Source organism: Zosterops lateralis, assembly GCF_965231275.1.
Source record: "Zosterops lateralis genome assembly, chromosome: 26".
In the NCBI taxonomy this organism is placed as follows: Eukaryota; Metazoa; Chordata; class Aves; order Passeriformes; family Zosteropidae; genus Zosterops; species Zosterops lateralis.
The window spans coordinates 1,876,019-1,894,499 of record NC_139786.1 but is presented as its reverse complement, the minus strand read 5'-3'; the positions used below and the strand labels follow the sequence as shown (position 1 = coordinate 1,894,499).

The following is an 18,481-nucleotide window of genomic DNA, read 5'->3' as shown; positions in this document are numbered from 1 at the left end:
TCTGATCCTTAACTACATCTGAAGCTGGCGGTGAAATAAAGCTCAGAGCTGCGGGCAGGGGGTTGAGCTGCCCAGTTCTCAGCGGTGCCTCTCCCAGTGCCATCTGCTGGTCACTGCCTGGCTGGGCTGGGCTGGGCAGTGACCTGAGAACACCCTGCAGGCAGCTGGGTCCCTGCAGGACAGCTGGTGCTGCAGGGCTTGGGGAGAAGGGGAATATGGAGCAGGGGCAGGAGGATGGGGAAAAGCAAAAGGCAAAGTCAGATACCACAATCACTCCAGTGCTGATTCTGCCTCATGAGGGCCTTTCCCATTATGCTGCTCCCAGATGGAGGTTCTGAAGTGAAAATGCTGTAAAAACACAGAATCTGGGGATGTACACTGTTATTTAATTTTTTTTTTTTTCTGTGCCACAAAGATGAAATTGTGTGTGTTTAGGGTATGAGAGGCTTCTGCTGGGCTTCTTAAAACAGGGAATCAGAAATGCTCCAGCCATAGTTTTTTATTTTTTTTTTCTCTGAGCTCTTTTTCTTCCCTTGTCCAAGAGTTCCTTGGTGGGGACACATTTTTACTTTACACTCAGCTGGATGCTCAAGAAAAATTCCCTACGTCATCCTCAATCCCCATGGCCTCCTGCTGCTTTTACACAGATTTAAAAACATTAAGTTACACCCTTACAAAAAAGCAGCACATGGATGTTTTTGGAAAGCTAAAAAACCCCTCCAGGACCCACAGAAGTCATGTTGTCTTTTAGCAATTCTATGTAAGCACACAATTAAGAGCATTTTACAGGTATAATAAGTGTTTCCCAGGTGTCCAGATCCCCCAGAGAGACAGTGAACAGACTTTCACAACAGGATTTATTCAGTGCATGCTCTGGGGATGCACAGGACAGTGGAGGATCTGAATAATGGCCTTCAGGTCATCCTCCACCTCATCTGTAAGAAACAGAAGGTTGCAATGACCAGAGAAGGGGCTGTATCTCCCCATTATCTTCCTTCCACCTCTCTGCAAAGCTTGTCACATATTTAACACACCTGAAATCCTCAGGTGAAGGAGGAGAGATGTGGGGTAACAAAACACAGTGGCCCAGACAATGCCAGTGGTCCTGCAACAAGCCCAGGAGCCACCAATAACCTCAAACAGCATCACTTTGTGTCTCTGGAGCTCAGATTGTACCAGTACACCTGAGGACTTGTTCTCCTTGACCACACACGCACAGGTTACACGTCAAGAGGAATCTGTACCTAAATTCAAATAAACTGAAATGATGCAAAGGATGAAGCCATGCAGGGAAAAGCTACATGAAGGAGCTGGTGGCCTCTCTCAGCTCTGGAGGTTTCTCTTCTGTGTGTGCACACAGGTGCAGGCACACGCGTAAAATAAATCTTTGGCATTGGAGGAGGCAAGGGCTGCACAGTGGGAGGAGGAGAGGGGAGAACAGCTGGGTAATACTGGCCAGAGCTACACCAGGACAAAACAGAAATCCTCAAAAAAGCCACTTTTTTTTTTTTTTTTTTGGACAAGAAGGGAAAGAGGTAAAACTTGTCCAAAATTGAGATGGATACATTGGGAAGGAAAAGAGCATTTCTGGTGGAAAAAAACCCCCAAGGCCAACCACCATGTCTCATCTACAAACACAAAATCCAACCACCATGTCTCATTGTCCCCAAGTCGCCCTGCTGTCCCTGGGGTCACACTGTGGCGGGGCCTGCCAACCACACGGGCAGATGGGTGGGAGAGCTCAACACTTCCAGCCTGGAAATGGAACAGAAGCCAGGAAAAAGGAGAAGCATCCAAGGCCAGCAGCATTATGGCAAACCCCCTCCTGCCCTCAGGTCTCCTCAGGAAGGGGACAGAGTTCCCCCGGGACTGCCGGCTGCCCTTGGCTCGCCGCGGCTGCAGCAGAGAAGGAGCGTAAGGAGGGAGCTGTGAATTGTCCAAGGAGTGTCCTGAGCCTACCAGGGCTGTGGAACAACCAGCACTGACAGAAGCCTTGGTGAGGGGTGCAGGGACAGCTGAGGAAGACCCTTCAGAGCAGAAGGCCCACCAGGATGGCACTGGGGAGGAGGAAGAGGGAAAGCCCCAAGCAGGTCCTGGGGGCTCCACCTTTGGGCAGATCCACACTTGTCTGGTCTGAGTTTGTCTCCAGTTCTTCTGTGTCCAGGGCACCTGCTGGAAGAAGAGAGAATGTGGAGTTAGAGGGGAAGATCTGGCAGAAGAGAAACTCCCACTCATGCAGGTGTGCCATGACGTGTGAGCAGCAGAGCTCTGGTCCAGGGAAGCTGTGAGTTAGTGGGAGCAGGCTGTGAATGGGACCATGCTTCAGGAACATCCAACCAACCCCTCAGAGTTAGAGCAGAGAGTGAGGAAAAGGCTTGGTGCCACATACAAGAGGAGGATCCAAAGGACCAGTCTGACACTGCTCCTCCCAAGCCCTCTCCATGCTGCTTGGGGATCCCTGAAGGTCTGAGTGTCCATGCCAGGACTAACTCCATGGTTGCCTTACCTGAGAGGGAGGTCTGGAAATGGGGGCTCGGCCCTTTTTTGTCTTTGGAGGATGATGTTAAGCGCAAGAACGTGGGCTCTTCAGGGCTGAGGACCACTGACTTGGAGGGGGTTATGAGCTCAGCTCTATTGAAAGCTAACTTCATCTCTGGAACAGCTTGGCTGAGGGATGGAGATGGACTAGAAAAGGCTGATTTCTCTTTCTCATCCTCTTTGACACCTTTCTTTCTTTCTGGGACTGATCTGGGGCTGAGGGCTGTGCCCATGCTTTCTAACAAGGCTGGATCCTCTGTAGTGAAGGAGCTAAGAGCCTCTCCAGTGTCTGCCTCTGAAGACCCTTTATAATCTGGGTCTAAGGTGGGCTCAAAGGAAAGAGTGATCCCAGTTGCCTCAGTAGGATCAGGTCTTTCTGGTTCTGGCTTTGTGGTTGTGGCAGTTTTCTGTTGTGTCTTTGCTGTTGTGGCACGTGGTGGCGTTGTAGCAGCAGGTGGTGGCTTGGTTGTAGTGGTGGGAGATGTTGGTGTGGTGGGTGTTGGTTTGGCTGTGGCTGTAGCAAGTTTTGTCTTTGCTACAGTTGGGGTGGGTTTTGGTGTGGTGGGTGTTGGCTTGGCCATAGTTGTGGTTGGTTTTGGCTTGGCTGTAGTGGTGGTTGTGGTGGGGTTTGGTGTGGTGGGTGTTGGTTTGGTGGTGGTTGTGGTGGGTGTTGGCTTGGTGGTAGTGGTGGTTGTGGTGGGGTTTGGTGTGGTGGGTGTTGGTTTGGTGGTTGTGGTGGCTGTGGTAGGATTTGGTTTGGTGGTAGTGGTGGTTGTTGGCTTAGTGGCAGTGGTTGTTAGGGTGGGTTTTGGTGTGGTGGGTGTTGGCTTGGCCATAGCTGTGCTGGGCTGTGGCTTGGCTGCAGTGCTGGTGGCTGCTGGCATGGTGGGTTTTGGCTTGGCCGTGGCTGGGGTGGCTGCTGGTGGTGTGGGTTTTAGCCTGGCTGGGGTTGTTGCTGGGACCATGCTGGCAGGTTTGGGCTTGGCTGTGCTGAAGGGTGTCTGTGCTGGGGGTTTGGGCTTGGCTGTGGTCGGGAGTGTGGTTGTAGGTTTTGGCTTAGCTGTGGTAGACACTGGTTTTGTGGGTTCTGGTTTGGCTGTGGTGGACATTGGTGTGGGCTCTGGTTCAGCTGTGGTGTGTACTGGTGCTGTGGGTTCTGGTTTGGATGTTGCTGTGGGTTCTGGTTTGGCTGTGGGCTCTGGTTTGGCTGTGGGCTCTGGTTTGGCTGTGGGCTCAGGTTTGGCTGTGGGTTCTGGTGTGGGTTCTGGTTTGTCTGTGGTTGTGGGTTCTGGTTTAGCTGTGGGCTCTGGTCTAGCTGAGGGCTCTGGTTTGGCTGTGGGTTCTGGTTTGGCTGAGGGCTCTGGTTTGGCTGAGGGCTCTGGTTTGGCTGTGGGCTCTGGTTTGGCTGTGGGTTCTGGTTTGGCTGTGGCTGTGGGCTTTGGTCTGGCTGTGGGCTCTGGTTTAGCTGTGGGCTCTGGTCTGGCTGTGGCTGGGGTGGATGGCCTTGCCTTTGTTGTCACAGAGGCCGGAGTGGTCTCTTCTACAACAGGTTCTGGTGAGAGATGAAAAGTGCCGTGGGTTAGGGCTGGCCCAGCTGACCTCAATGGATCCCCTGCACTGAGCAGGACCAGCAGAAACCAACGAGGAGGGGCTGAAACAGCAGCTGACCCCTCTCAGGTCACTCTGGGCCACTCCCCACTCTGGGGTTCCCAGCCTGGAGACATCTCATGTCCCTCACAACCTCCTGTCCCACAAGGGGAAAAAAACACTGCCTAACTGGATACAAGCCCTTTCTTATCTTAAGGCAGTTGTCCTGTCTCATGGTCCAGCCCTGGAAGGGCAGTTCAAGGGCTTCCTGACAGCTCCAGGAGAGTTCAGAGCTCAGACCCAGCCTGGGGTCTCAGTCCCAACAGCCCCTCCAGAGCCACACACGGCTCTGCTCACTCACCACACAGGTTGTTCTCACAGACTGTGCCCGTGGGACACATTTCACACGAGGGTCCTTCCACATAGGGCTTTTTGCCTTTCATGTTACCCCTGAAAGCACAAAAAACCAAGATAAAGAAGGAGTGAGGAAAGGGGAAACACCCATTCCAGAGAGAGGGCTGATTCAGCTGGGATATCCCAGCCAAGGCAAAACTTGGGATTAACACAGAAAACAGGTCTTGGTCTCCTGCCATGACCTGTCAGGGCCATTTACTCACCAGCCTGACCCCAAGGCAGCTAAAGCCAGGGCAGACAACTCCATGGAGCAGATCCCTCACCCCCCTCAGAACAGAGCAGGGGATGGGCATTGGGACAGGGAATTCTGTCTCACTTCTGCTCCAGACCCCCAGGAAAATCTGCAGCCACTGGCTGCTCTTGGTTCTCTCGGCAGCTCCAAGCAAGTGGTGCCAAGGCTGGTCCCAGGACTGGAAAGGGGGTACCCAGCTTTCCTCCCTTGTCCAACCCTTCCTGCTGCTACAAAAGGGCTTCTCCACCCCAGGAATGGCTGCTGCCAGCAGGGAAGAGCAAGGCCCAGGGCAGGGAGCTGTTTGTACCCTCAGCTAATGCCACTTCAGCCTTGAGCAGCTCATGGGGAAGAAGGTCCCTCCCTGGGTGTGTGTCAGGAGCTGAACCAGCCCTCAGCAGTCACAATCATGGGCCAGGATCTCCAGACAACCCTTCCTTACTCTGGGGCCAACCCAAGATAACAGAAGCATTATTTGGAACTTCTATTTCTGACCAAGGACAAACCCTGCTGCGACATGAAGACTGAAGGCAGGGTATTTCCAGCACAAAAACCCCACTGAGATGCACCAATCCATGCAGGGCCTGGCACTTACGGGGGATAATAGTTGCAAACAAGCAGATGCATGTTCTCTGTTTCAATTCCTTCGATCTTCTCACAAAAATGTGCCCCGCAGCCGATCTGATGCGTGTTTGACCAGACCACCTAAGGCAAAGACCAGGGTGGAGGTCAGGGGATTGGGTGATGGCAACCTGTCCCCCTGGCCTTAAAGGCTGCCCCTAAGACCTGCTCATCCCACAGAGTGTGCCCCAGATCCCACATCCCCATGTTGCTTTGGCATTCAGGAGCCACCACTATCTCTGCTCCTTCCCAAGCTGTGAAGGAACACTCAGACTTCATCTCTCTGTCTGAGAAAATCTGGCACCCAGCTCTGCTGAGCAGCCACCCCTCCACCCCAGCAGTTGGTACCTGGGTGTAGTGGCCACACATTTGCCCGGGGACACACGTGGATGTTGTCAGGTTGTAGAATTTCTCCTCCCCGTTCCAGTCTTCCACGGCAAATTCTAGTTCCAGGGTTGGGGCCATAGCAAAGAGGTTTTCTCCCCGTCGTCCTCTCTCCTTGTTGTGGTCCCAAATGCATTTCTCTGCATAGGATTGAGCAAGGGCCTCCAGCTCCTTGTCCCAGGTCTAAAAGGAGCTCAGTGTCAGCACACAGAGAGGGACACTGGGCTCTCCAACAGGAACAAGGCACTTACCAAGGACCCCTGCACTGTCTGGCCACAGTCTCCCCATTCATGAAGAAAATTCAAACCCCTGCCCAACACAGTCCTCAGGAGAGGGGAGCTCCATGATCAGACCCTGCACAAACTAAACCTTGGTTTATGGGTCAAACAGGAGAAGGTCAGGGCACCAACACGACCCTCACAACCTCTCCTGGAGCTCATCTAATGCCTGCATGGAGCATCCTCAACTCAGCGTGGAGAATCATGAAGGAAGGAAACCCACCATGGGTCACACCAGAGGGCTCTGGGGCTGCCCCTCCTCACCCAGGGTGGGGATAGGAGGGGAATGGGACACATCTCTCCTGGCAGCTGTACAAAGCCTGGGAGCACACATCATCTGTTTGCCTGGAACCAAGACGTGGCTGCCAGCCAGGAGTCCCCCCTGGAGCAGCAATGGCCTCACCACCAGCTGAGCCCCCGGCCACAGGGCTGTGCAGGAGGAGAACAAGGAGGAGGAGGAGGAGGTGGAGAGCTTTTCTAGCAGACATGCATATGGGGAGTCCTACACTGCAGCTGTTTGGACCATCCTTGATGGAGAGAGCAGCTTGGCTGCTGGAAGGCAGCCCTGCAAACAGGGGGTCCTGAGGGGGAATCGGCCTGGACAGAGCCAGGGCTGGATCCAAAAGGTGCCAGACAGGAGGGCAAGTCACCACTGGGGTTTTGAGGGGATGAAGACAGGCCCCAAGGCACTGGAGGGAGGAAACACCTGGATGGGACACAGAATGTTGGTTCACCTCCCACCATGGCCCCAAGCCACACTGACAGAGATGGCTGGAGACCCAATTTGGGGAGCACACACCCCTCTCCTCTGGCATAGAGCTGGGCTCCACAAACGGGGGACTCACACCTGCAGGTTTGCCTCATTAGTAAAGTGATTTTAGGCTACAGATTCTCCCCTTTCAACTAAATATTTCCAAAGCAACCAGCCCCATGTCCCAAAAGGAAGCAGGAGTGACCTCAGCCAGGCTCAGTGCCACGGCAGCAGGTGAACACAGAGGCAAAGACAGCCCAAGCAAAAGTCCCAGGAGGGAGGCGAGGACGATGTTCTCATGGAAAACCTTTACTGAGGAACCGTCAGGGCTGCTGTGAGCTAAACATTTGCTGGGCTTCAAAATTAAAAAGCCTTTGGCTCCAGACTGAGAGCAGATCCTGTGTGTTTAAGCAGGAGCAGAAGCTGCAGAGGGAGCATCTCAGAGCACAGGGGCTGCAATCAAAGATTCACCCAGGAGCAGCCCCCCATGGGTTTGGAATTGCACTTAAGGACCCTGAGACATCATTTCCCTCAGGCTTTCTCTAAGACTTTGGTTCCAAAACCCTGATACTCTGAGATTGCTGTGCCTGGTTTGATGGGATCATAGTGCTGAGAGTTCTGGCTCTGTCCCCTTTGAGTCTGCAGTCACTGGTCAGGCTTGCTCTCCCTGAATTTAACTTTTTACTTCTTATAATTGTTAAGCTCCCATTTACCAGCCCACAAAGGTTTTACTCATTCTGGGCAACTCCCAGGCCAGGCAGGGAGGTGTCCTCCAAGCACAGTGACCCAAAGAGGAAAGGACTCCAACTCTCCATGATAAACAATTATCCTTCTCTGTGTGATTTGCAAAAGGAAGGGAAAAATCACATGTGATGCAAGATAAAACTTGATAGCCAAGTTCTAATCAAATCAAGAGCCTGAACAAGACAAAAAGCAGCATCAGCACAAAGCTTGTTTTCGGTCTTACTACAGGTCCTAGTGATGTGGAACCTGACTTGATTTCCCCAGAAAAAAACAGAGAAAAAACAGAGAAAAAAACAGAGAATCCCTCATCTCCAAGACACCAAGTCAAGCCAATGATTAGAAGCCCAAATAACTGAAAGACCTTGACTGACAAGATGACATTCCCTGCAATCAATAAAAGCACCTTCACCTGCAAAGGCAAATACAGAGCACTGCATGATGTCCCACAGAGCAGGATTGCCCCACCAGCTCTTGGCAGTCTCCAGGTCATGGCAGGGCCTCACCTGCCCTTCCTGCCATCACAGGGAGCTCCAGCAGGCACTCGTGTCACCGAGAGCTGCATCACACTCATGGAACAGCAGCTGGGGACTCACATCACACTTAGGAACTTCCAGAAAATTATCAAAGACAACTCCACAGGTAAAGGAAACTCTTCTCTTTAAAGGCAGTTTAGGGAACCCCTTCACTGACTTGTAACCCTACATGAGAATTGCTCTGCCTTCCCTAAGGAACACTCTGATCCCTCCTTGCACTAAGATCGAGCCTTGGACCACACAAGCACCCCAATATTCCTCTGCAATAAAAGCCACTTACCATCTTCATCATAGCCTTGGCAGGAGGAGAGACCTGGGAGCGATATTTATTGTGCTCATCCAAGATGATCTTCTTTTCTTCATCACTCAGGGACCAGCTCAGCTCCAGCACTGAGAGCACCAGGAGAATGGGAAGAAGACCTGAGCTCAGCATTGTGCAGGCAGCTTCTGCTCTCAGCAGCCCACGGCTCTGGCAGTCGGATTTAAAGCACCTCCCAAAAGCCAGGAACACCCAACAGCTTGAAGATTGGGGAGGAAATGTATTTATTAGAGTTTTGGAGCCATGTAGAACACACCCATCTCACATATCGGCCTTGATGGAGAGGCTGCAGTGCCAATGAACACGCAGGGTCCTCTCCCAGGGACAGAGCCTGTGTCTGAATCCTAATCCCTGGATTGGCATTCTTCATTCAAACCTCTGCTGCTCCAAACCTCAGCCCTCCCCTGGGCCCTCACTTACGGGTCTTCTCTTCTACCTCCTGTCCCGTTTCTCCTGATCTGTAACAATAATCCCACAACAACTGACAAAGCCCTGTTTTCACATGGGTCTTCCCCCGTCCCTGGAACGCAGCTGCTTTAGAAACAAAGGCAGCAAGATGCAATTGCTGAGAGCATCTGCAGCACAGCAGCTCCCCAGACAGAGCCAGAGCCCACCTTTGGCCAGCCCCGTGTCTGTGTTGGGGGCAGCATTTGGCAGCTGAGGAACAGCCCCCCAGGGCTCCCCCAGCCTGCTGGGAACAGGGGCAGGCAGAGGGTTGATGCCTCCTCCCTGGGAAAGGGGAACAGGAGAGGAAGAATGGGGTACAGAGCTGAAATTGCCCCAAACAGGGGAGTTGGGAGTCTGTGTGTGCCCTCAGGGCTGGCTAGAATAACCAGACCATCGGCTCTGCAGGGCCAGGCTGTGCCCCCTCCCCGCAGACACCTGGAGGGCTCAACACCCGGAGCCCCCCGGGCTGCTCCAGCCTGGGCTCCCCATCTGCGGTTGTGCAACCGCCCGGCCCGGCTCCAGGAGCTCCGCTGGGACCGCAGCCTGTTGGAGAGGAGCAGCGGGTGGGCAGCTCTGCAGAGCGGAGCCAAGTTCATCACACGCTGCCGGCTCTGCCTCCCCCCTCCCCTCCCCACTCCTCAGGCGATGCTTTGTCGGTTTTCCTCTGGTTTTGGACCACACGGATCTCTCACCACAACAACTCTCCTCCTGCTCCCCAGATCTCTTAGCTCTGTGTGTTACCTTGTCTTCCCTGGCTCTGGGGGCAGCCACACCCTCAACTGTCCAACAATTCCTGCAAGAGAGGTCTGAGTCCAACATCTCGCCAGGTCTTCAACTCAGATGGTCAGACCAGAGATTCCCATGTATTGCCAAGGCAAATCTGTCTCTTGATGGAGACACCTCAACACATTTGTTGTTGTAGCTCTGGAGAAATGTCTAGAGAGCATCAACAGGGCTCCAGCTCCTGCTGGCCAGCTCACCATGGCCTGGCTTACAAGGAACAAGGCAGTGCTGAGAATCAGAGCCATGGAATGGTTTGGGTTGGGAAGAACCTGAGATCTCATCTCATTCCAACCCCTCTAATGGACACCTTCCACTAGACCAGTGCAGGTGCTGCTCTCTCCAAACGTGACTGGGAGGGTGGAGATGCAGGGCCAAGCTCCCCATAGCCCCTGGCACTACAGCACCCTGGCTGAGCCCTGCAGGAGATAGCATTGCAACAAGGATGAAGGAAAATGGGATAGACAGAGCTTGTGGGGAAGAGCAAACAGCCCTGGAGGAGTCATCACCAGGGCATGTGGCTCATGGGGAAACGTGAGTAAGAGCTGATGCCTTTGGCTAGCACAGGGCGGCTACCAAAGGGGTGCAGGGCCATTTCTCAACTCCCAACCTGCTCTGATGGCTCCTTCTGGAGCCAATGTCTGAAGCATCAAGATTAGCAGTGCGAGGTCCAAGCCCCACCCTGGAGCTGAGACACTCGTGTCCAGCCGGCATTAGGTAAGTGTGTGTGGAATGCAGCTTTTCCTTCTGCTCGCTCGAGGAACAGCCTGTCCCCACACCCCGGGGAGCAGCAGCCTCTGCACAGGGACAGGAGCCACACACCAGCACCTGGCAGGGTCTGCTCCAGCCTGGTGGCTCCAGGGAGGCCCCACTCTGCAGCACAGAGGTGACCAAACCTGGGCTTCTACTGACTCACATCTTGAGAGTCTCCAGTGGGGCTGGTGGTGTCTGATGGAGTAACAGGATCTCTCTTTTCCCTACTCGCCCAGATTTATGAGCTCTGGAGGAGTTTATCATCTTCCACACTATTCATTCATCCTATTCATTTGTCCTTCATTCATTCTATTATTTAAAAATGCAAGGACACAAGTGTTGACTGGGAATCCCTCTGAGCTGGGCAGGGTGAGAGTGGGGTATTGTCCAAACCAGTACAGTGAGTGCCAAGGAGAGCTGAGGTGAGGGAGGTCACGGTGAGACACCCAATCTGTGACTTATCCAATTGTGTCTGTCACCACAACGCCTCAACAGCTGCAGGAACAGCTCCATTCTTCTTCCTAATATCCAACCTATATTTCCCTTAACACAGCTTAAGTCTGTGTCCTCTCCTGTCAGTGCTGCCTGGAGAAAGAGACCCCAGCTGTCCACAACCACCTTTCAGGGAGTTATAGAGAGTGATAAGGTCACCCCTGAGTCTCCTTTTCTCCAGGCTAAATAACCCCAGTTCCCTCAGTTGTTCTTCATATGGCTTGTTTGCCAAGCCCCTCACCAGCCTCATTGCCCTCCTCTGGACACGTTCAAGCATCTCAAGGTCCTTCCTAAACTGAGGGGCCAGAGCTGGACACAGCACTCGAGGTGTGGCCTCACCAGGGCTGAGAACAGGGGAAGAACGAGCTCCCTGCTCCTGCTGGCCACACCATTCCTGATCCAGGCCAGGTGCCACTGGCCCTCTTGGCCACCTGAGCACTCTGCTGGCTCATGTCCAGCTGCTGACCAGAACCCCCAGGTCCCTTTCCTCCTGGGCACTGTCCAGCCACACCGTCCCCAGCTTATAACACTGCGGGGGGTTATTGTGGCCAAAGTGCAGGAATGTTTGCAGATTGTTTGTGTCCTCCCCTGTGCACCACACCAAAGCCTGCCCTTGCCTAAAGGCCCAAATTCAGGATGAAGCCCAAGCCCCCAGATGCCTGTGTGGGCAGGCTCAGCCCCGCTGGCCTGGGGAGCAGGGCAAGAGGAAAGAGGATTTCCTTCTGGGTTGGAGTTTGCTGCTGCAAGGAACTCTATAAATAGGTCCTTGCACAACAGCCTGTCCCCACAAGTCAAAACTTCAGGAAAACACAACTCCAGAGTTTGCACAAGGATTTCACATAGCCCCACACCAGTGATAAAACACTTCAGGCCTGGAATTATGTTGGTGGCTGGTAATCAGCAGCAGCTTCATGCCTTAAAGGCTCTCAGCAGGGTGGGGGATCCAGCACTGCAAAACATCAGGGCTTGCCCAAGTGCCCTGGTCTTGCAGGGAAGAGAAATGGTTTTCTGCTCCTTGTAGTGGTTTATAGGGAACTTTTAAGGAATGCTACAGTGTCCTTCACACAGCTGTAAAACCAGACAAGGGCCTGAAATGCTGTCCCAGCTCAGACCCCTCTCCCCTCACCCGGGTGAGGAGCAGCCTCTGGGGCTGTATTTTTGTCATCTGTCCATAAGCCAGGGATGGATTTCTCCCCCAAAGACATCTCAGTAGCAGGAGCTCAGCCTGCTCAGAGCGTGCAGCAGCCACGGCACCTGGGCACCAGGTTATTTTTAATTTGATCCTTAACTACATCTGAAGCTGGCGGTGAAATAAAGCTCAGAGCTGCGGGCAGGGGGTTGAGCTGCCCAGTTCTCAGCGGTGCCTCTCCCAGTGCCATCTGCTGGTCACTGCCTGGCTGGGCTGGGCTGGCCAGTGACCTGAGAACACCCTGCAGGCAGCTGGGTCCCTGCAGGACAGCTGGTGCTGCTCTGCCACCAGTGACCTGTAACAGCATCACTTGTATCTCTGGAGCTCAGATTGTACCAACAGATGTGGGGATTTGCTCTCCCTGAGCACACACACACAGGTTACACATCAAGCAGGATCTGTATTTAAATTCAAATACACTGAAATGATGCTAAGAATGAAGCCATGCAGGGAAAAGCTACATGAAGGAGCTGGTGGCCTCTCTCAGCTCTGAAGGTTTCTCTTCTGTGCATGCAGGAAGACATGTAGCACACATGTAAAATAAATCTGTGGAACTGGAGTAACTGAGGAATGGGATGTGCCACAGAGAGGGAGCAGGTAAGTGCTTCGGAGTATGAGGAGAAAAGGGGGAACAGCTGGGTAATACTGGCCAGAGCTACACCAGGACAAAACAGAAATCCTCAAAAACGCCACTTTTTTTTTGGACAAGAAAAGAAAGAGATAAAATATGTCTAAAACTGAACCACACTGGGAGGGAAAAGAGCCTTTCTGCTGGAAACTCATCCTGACAAACCCCAAAACCAACCACCATGTCTCATTGTTCCCAAGTCACCCTGCTGTCCCCAGGGTCACGCTGTGGCAGGGCCTGCCAACCACACGGGTGGGTGAGTGGGAAAACTCAACACTTCCAGCCTGGAAATGGAACAGAAGCCAGGAAGAAGGAGAAGCATCCAAGGCCAGCAGCATTATGGCAAACCCCCTCCTGCCCTCAGGTCTCATCAGGAAGGGGACAGAGTTCCCCCAGGACTGCCGGCTGCCCTTGGCTCGCCACGGCTGCAGCAGAGAAGGAGCGTAAGGAGGGAGCTGTGAATTGTCCAAGGAGTGTCCTGAGCCTACCAGGGCTGTGGAACAACCAGCACTGACAGAAGCCTTGGTGAGGGGTGCAGGGACAGCTGAGGAAGACCCTTCAGAGCAGAAGGCCCACCAGGAGGGCACTGGGGAGGAGGAAGAGGGAAAGCCCCAAGCAGGTCCTGGGGGTTCCACCTTTGGGCTGATCCACACTTGTCTGGTCTGACTTTGTCGCCCGTTTTCCAGGTACTGAAGGAAAAGAAGAAAACATGAAGTTAGAGGAGAAGATCCTCTTTAGTGAAGGAGCTAAGAGGCTCTCCAGTGGCTGTCTCTACCTCTAGAGATGAGTCTAACGTGGGCTCAAAGGAAAGAGTGATCCCAGTTGCTTCAGGAGGTCTTTCTGCTCTGGCTTTGTGGTTGTGGCAGTTTTCATTTGTGTCTTTGCTGTTGTGGTACATGCTGGTGTTGTAGTAGGAGATACTGGCTTAGCCAGAGTTGTGATGGGTTTTGGACTGGCTGGGGTTATCCTTTGGGACCGTGGTGGCTGGTTTTGGTTTGGCTCTTGGATGGTAAGAGTGTGGGGGTTTGGGCTTGGCTGTGTTTGTCACTGTGGCTGTGGCTGGTGGCTTGGCTGTGGTTGGAAGTGAGTTTTTGGATGGTGGCTTGGCTGTGGTTATGGTGGCCTCTGATGCTGTTGGTTCTAGTTTGGCTCTGGTGTGTACTGGTACTGTGGGTTCTGGTTTGGCTGTGAGTTTTGGTAGAACTCTTGTGGTGGGTGAAAGAAATGCAGAGATTAAAAGTGCCTTGAGTTAGGGCTGGCTCACCTCAGCAGATCCCTGCACTGAGGACCAGCAGAAACCAACGAGGGGCTGAAACAGCAGCCAACCCCTCTCAGGTCACTCTGGACCATTCCCTCCAGTCTGGGTTCCCAACCTGGAGACATCTCATGTCCCTCACAATCTCCTGTCCCACAAGGGGCAGAAAATGCTGCCTAATGGGGTGGAAGGCCCTTGTACAATCCTCCTCATTTTGAGACAGTTGACCTCTGTTAGGAGCAGGAATTGCTCCTGATGTCTCATGGTCCAGCCCTGGAAGGGCAGTTCAAGGGCTTCCTGACAGCTCCAGGAGAGTTCAGAGCTCAGACCCAGCCTGGGGTCTCAGTCCCAACAGCCCCTCCAGAGCCACACACGGCTCTGCTCACTCACCACACAGGTTGTTCTCACAGACTGTGCCCGTGGGACACCTTTCACACGAGGGTCCTTCTATGTAGGGCAGTGTGTTCTTTCTATTACCCCTGGAAGCAGAAAATGCCAAGATAAAGAAGGCTGAGGAAAGGGGAAACACCCATCCCAGAGAGGGGGCTGATTCAGCTGGGATATCCCAGCCAAGGCAAAATTTGGGATTAACATAGAAAACAGGCCTTGGTCTCCTGCCACGGCCTGTCAGGGCCATTTACTCACCAGCCTGACCCCAAGGCAGCTAAAGCCAGGGCAGACAACTCCATGGAGCAGATCCCTCACCCCCCTCAGGACAGAGCAGGGGATGGAAATTGGGGCCTGGAACTTACGGAGGATAATATTTGCAAACAAGCAGCTCTGCATTGTCTATGTCAATTCCACTGACGACCTTACAAGAACTTTGTCCACAGCCAACACGAGTTGTTTCTGCCCAGACCACCTAAGAGAAAGACCAGGGTTGAAGGTGAGAGGATTGGGTGAAGGCAGTCTCTCCCTTGGCCTTAAAGGCTTCTCCAATATCTCCCTCATCTCCCAGCATGTACCCCAGATCCTACACCCCCATGTTGCTTTGGCATTCAGGATCCTCCCCTTTGCCTCTGTCTGAACCATCTTCCTAAGGTCATATATTCCAGTGCCACAGCTTTCCTACCATACAGTCTACCCAGGCTGAACATCACCACTGCTTTGATCTTGGAACCAACCATCCATCCATCCATCCATCCATCCATCCATCCATCCATCCATCCATCCATCCACTTACCACCACCATCTCTTTTCCTCCTTGCTCCCACCCAAGCTGTGAAGAAACACTCACACCTCATCCTTCTACCCAAGACAAGGTGGCATTGAGCTCTACTGAGCAGCCAAAAAAAGGGCTGTAGAACTTGTCTCATAAAAGGTCTTTTCCAAAAGGTCACTCATGGCTGACACCATGCCCAGGTCTGCCTCTATCATTGTGAATCCCACCTGGTTCTCTGTCCTTTTGCAAAGATTTTGGGAGGAACTGGAGCACTGGTACAGCTCCTGTCCCAACAGCCCCTCCAACCCCAGCAGTTGGTACCTGGGTGTAGCTGTCACACGTCTGCCCGGGGACACATGTGGATGTTGTCAGGTTGTAGAATTTCCTCTCCTTGTTCCATTCTTCAATGGCCAATTTCACATCCAGGGTTGAAGTTGTAGCAAAGAGGTTCACCCAGCCTCGGCCCCCGTTCTGGCCCCAGACGCAATTCTTTGCATGGTTTTGAGCACCAACCTCCAGGTCTGTGTCCCAGCTCTGAAAAAGAGCACAGAGAGGGACACTGGGCTCTCCAACAGGAACAAGGCACTTACCAATGACCCCTGTGCTGTCTGGCCACAGTCTCCCCATTCATGAGGAAAATTCAAACCCCTACCCAACACAATCCTCAGGAGAGGAGAGCTCTATGGTCAGTCCCAGCACAAGCCTTGGCTTGTGGGTCAAGCAGGAGAAGGTCAGGGCACCAGCATGACTCTCACAGCCTCTCCTGGAGCTCCATGGTCACTCCCAGCACAAGCCTTGGCTTTTGGGTCAAGCAGGAGAAGGTCAGGGCACCAGCATGACCCTCACAACCTCTCCTGGAGCTCATCTAATGCCATCATGGAGCATCCTCAACTCAGCGTGGAGAAACCATCACAGTGCTGAGGGTTCTGGCTCCTTTGAATCTGCAGTCACTGGTTAGGTCTCCTCTCCCTGAATTTAATTTTTGGCTTTGGTTGTTAAGTTCTCATTTATCAGCCCACAAAGGGTTTACTCAACCTAAGGCAACTTTGGCGAGGTGTCCTCCAAGCACACTGTGATCCAAGGAGGAAAAGGCTCCAACTTTCCAGGATAAACAGTTGTCATTCTCCTCCTCCCCATGATTTGTAAACAGTGAGGAAAAATCACATGTGGTGCAAGATAAAACTTGATAGCCAATTTCTAATCAAATCAAGAGTCTGAACAAGACAAAAAGCACCAGCTCTAGAGCTCAGTTTTGCTCCCACTGCAGCCACATGTGATGTAGGACCTGACTTGATTTCCTGAAGTAAAACAAGGATGCCTCATGTCCAAGGTAGCCCAGCACAAGGCATAGGAGGAGTAGGAGCTTTATGGGCCCAAATAACTGACAGACTTGACCTGTATGTTTGAAATTGATGCAAATACAGAGCACTGCAGGATGTCCCACCATAGCAGGATTGCCCCACCAGCTCTTGGCAGTCTCCAAGTCCCTCCATTGACTTGTAACCCTACAGGAGAATTGCTCTGCCTTCCCTAAGGAACACTCTGATCCCTCCTTGCACTAAGATCGAGCCTTGGACCACACAAACACCCCAGTATTCCTCTGCAATAAAAGCCACTTACCATCTTCATCATAGCCTTGGCAGGAGGAGAGACCTGGGAGCGATATTTATTGTGCTCATCCAAGATGATCTTCTTTTCTTCATCACTCAGGGACCAGCTCAGCTCCAGCATTGAGAGCACCAGGAGAATGGGAAGAAGACCTGAGCTCAGCATCGTGCAGGCAGCTTCTGCTCTCAGCAGCCCACAGCTCTGGCAGTCGGATTTTTAAAGCGCTTCCCAAGAGCCAGGAACACCCAATGGCTTGAAGATTGGGGAGGAAATGTATTTATTAGAGTTTTGGAGCCACGTGGGACACACCCGTGTCACATATCGGCCTTGATGGAGAGGCTGCACTGGGGCTGGTGCCAACAAACACTCATGGTCACTCCCCATGCCTGAATCCTAATCCCTGGATTGGCATTCTTCATCTCTTCAAACCTCTTCTGCTCCAAACCTCAGCATCCCCTGAGACCTCAGTTATGGGTCCCTTCTTCTACCTTTTGCACCTTTTCTCAAAATCACAGGATCTCAGAATAGCTGGGTTTGGAAGGGCCCTCAAAATCATCCATCCAACCCCTCTGCAAGATCACCTGGAGCAGGTGACACAGGAGCACATCCTGGTGGGTTTGGGATGTCTCCAGAGTGAGAGACTCCATAGCTCCCTGGGCACCTGTTCCAGTGCTCTGCCACCCTCCATGGAATGAAGCTTTTTTCTTGTCTTGAGGTGGAACTTCCTGTGTTTTGCATTTATGGCCATTGCTCCTTGTCCTGTTGTTGGGCACCACTAAAGAGTGCTCTCCTCTCATCAATCCATTCTGCCATGCCATCATAGAAGGCATCAGATTGGTCAAGCAGGATTTCCTCTTGGTGAATCTGTGCTGACTACTCCCAATAACCTTCTTTACTTTCAGGTGCTTGGTGATGATCTTCAGAATGAGCTGTTCCATCACCTTTCCAGTGATGAAGGTGAGGCTTCTCACATCCTCCTTCTTGGCCTTTCTGAAGACAGGAGTTAATAATGGCTTTTCTCTAATCATTGGGCACCTCTCTTGTTCTCCAGGGCTTTTTACAGATGATGGAGAGTTGCTAAGCAACAACCTCTGCCATCTCTCTCAGCACCTGTGGGTGCATCTCACCATGGATTTATGGGTATTAAGTTCGCCTGGTTGATCTCTCTCAACTTTCTGTGACCAAGGGGAAGTTCTCCTTTCTCCATCCTTCATCTCTTACTTCCAACATCTGGGATTCCTGAGGGCTGCTCTCAGCAGTAAAAACTGAGGCAAAAAAGGTGTTGAGTAATTTCCTCTTCTCTGTGTCTTCCATGCCCAGGACACCCACTGGATTCAGCAGCAGCCCCACATTTTCCCTAATCTTCCTTTTGCTGCTGATGTACTTGGAGAAACTTTTCTTGTTGTTCTTGATATTCCTTGCCAGACTCAATTCCAAGTGGACTGTGGCCTTCCTTGTTGCATCCCTGCATACCCCAAAGATGTTCCTACAGACCTCACATGTTTCAACATCCCATAAATTTCTTTCTTCTATTTGTGAATTGCTAAAACCTCTCTGTTCTTCTATTCAGGTCTCCTGCCCTGTTTGCTTCATTTCTGGATTATGGGGATACACTGGTCTTGAGTTTGGATGGTTGAATATTGACCAGCTTTCTTGGGACCCCTTCCCTTCTAGAGCACCATTCCATGGGATTCCTCCAAGTAGGTCTTTGGAAAGGTTGAATTAGAAAATCAGGGTTCTAGCCCTGCTACTGTTTTACTTCCCCACAC

General features: G+C 52.4%; 2 protein-coding genes and 1 long non-coding RNA gene across 4 annotated transcripts; 1 reads left to right on the top strand and 2 right to left on the bottom strand.

The window, feature by feature from the left end:
• Positions 1–223: 223 nt before the first annotated feature.
• On the bottom strand, positions 224–8,612 carry LOC310919171 (peptidase inhibitor 16-like). 2 transcript variants are annotated; one of them, XM_083878380.1, is made up of 5 exons: positions 8,360–8,612; positions 5,738–5,956; positions 5,364–5,473; positions 4,487–4,575; positions 224–2,172 (listed from the first exon to the last, which is right to left on the bottom strand). In XM_083878380.1, exons 1-5 carry the CDS (start codon positions 8,510–8,512, stop codon positions 2,030–2,032), a joined length of 714 nt encoding a protein of 237 aa, XP_083734506.1. In that variant the 5' UTR covers positions 8,513–8,612; the 3' UTR covers positions 224–2,029. The 2 variants fall into 2 exon arrangements, with proteins under 2 accessions (XP_083734506.1, XP_083734507.1); XM_083878381.1 differs by having other exon boundaries at positions 2,068–2,143; positions 4,469–4,575.
• Positions 3,680–3,885, top strand: LOC310919172. Its single transcript, XR_014591788.1, has 3 exons — positions 3,680–3,739; positions 3,776–3,805; positions 3,836–3,885. It is a non-coding gene; the product is annotated as an uncharacterized lncRNA (long non-coding RNA).
• A 3,836-nt stretch (positions 8,613–12,448) lies between the features above and the next one.
• LOC310919305 (peptidase inhibitor 16-like) lies at positions 12,449–16,967 on the bottom strand. The gene is made up of 5 exons (XM_083878613.1): positions 16,725–16,967; positions 15,426–15,638; positions 14,695–14,804; positions 14,333–14,421; positions 12,449–13,376 (listed from the first exon to the last, which is right to left on the bottom strand). Exons 1-5 carry the CDS (start codon positions 16,875–16,877, stop codon positions 13,246–13,248), a joined length of 696 nt encoding a protein of 231 aa, XP_083734739.1. The 5' UTR covers positions 16,878–16,967; the 3' UTR covers positions 12,449–13,245.
• Positions 16,968–18,481: the final 1,514 nt, after the last annotated feature.

What these genes read in the sequence shown, in the direction of transcription:
- LOC310919171 (XM_083878380.1), bottom strand. Translation starts at nt 8,512, where the DNA reads ATGCTGAGCTCAGGTCTTCTTCCCATTCTCCTGGTGCTCTCAGTGCTG. An exon ending in CCAAGGCTATGATGAAGATG is followed by an intron (nt 5,957 to 8,359) that starts GTAAGTGGCTTT and finishes AGCTCCTTTTAG; the next exon opens with ACCTGGGACAAGGAGCTGGA. An exon ending in TGTGTGGCCACTACACCCAG is followed by an intron (nt 5,474 to 5,737) that starts GTACCAACTGCT and finishes TCTTTGCCTTAG; the next exon opens with GTGGTCTGGTCAAACACGCA.
- LOC310919305 (XM_083878613.1), bottom strand. Translation starts at nt 16,877, where the DNA reads ATGCTGAGCTCAGGTCTTCTTCCCATTCTCCTGGTGCTCTCAATGCTG. An exon ending in CCAAGGCTATGATGAAGATG is followed by an intron (nt 15,639 to 16,724) that starts GTAAGTGGCTTT and finishes GCTCTTTTTCAG; the next exon opens with AGCTGGGACACAGACCTGGA. An exon ending in GTTTGCAAATATTATCCTCC is followed by an intron (nt 14,422 to 14,694) that starts GTAAGTTCCAGG and finishes TTCTGCTTCCAG; the next exon opens with GGGTAATAGAAAGAACACAC.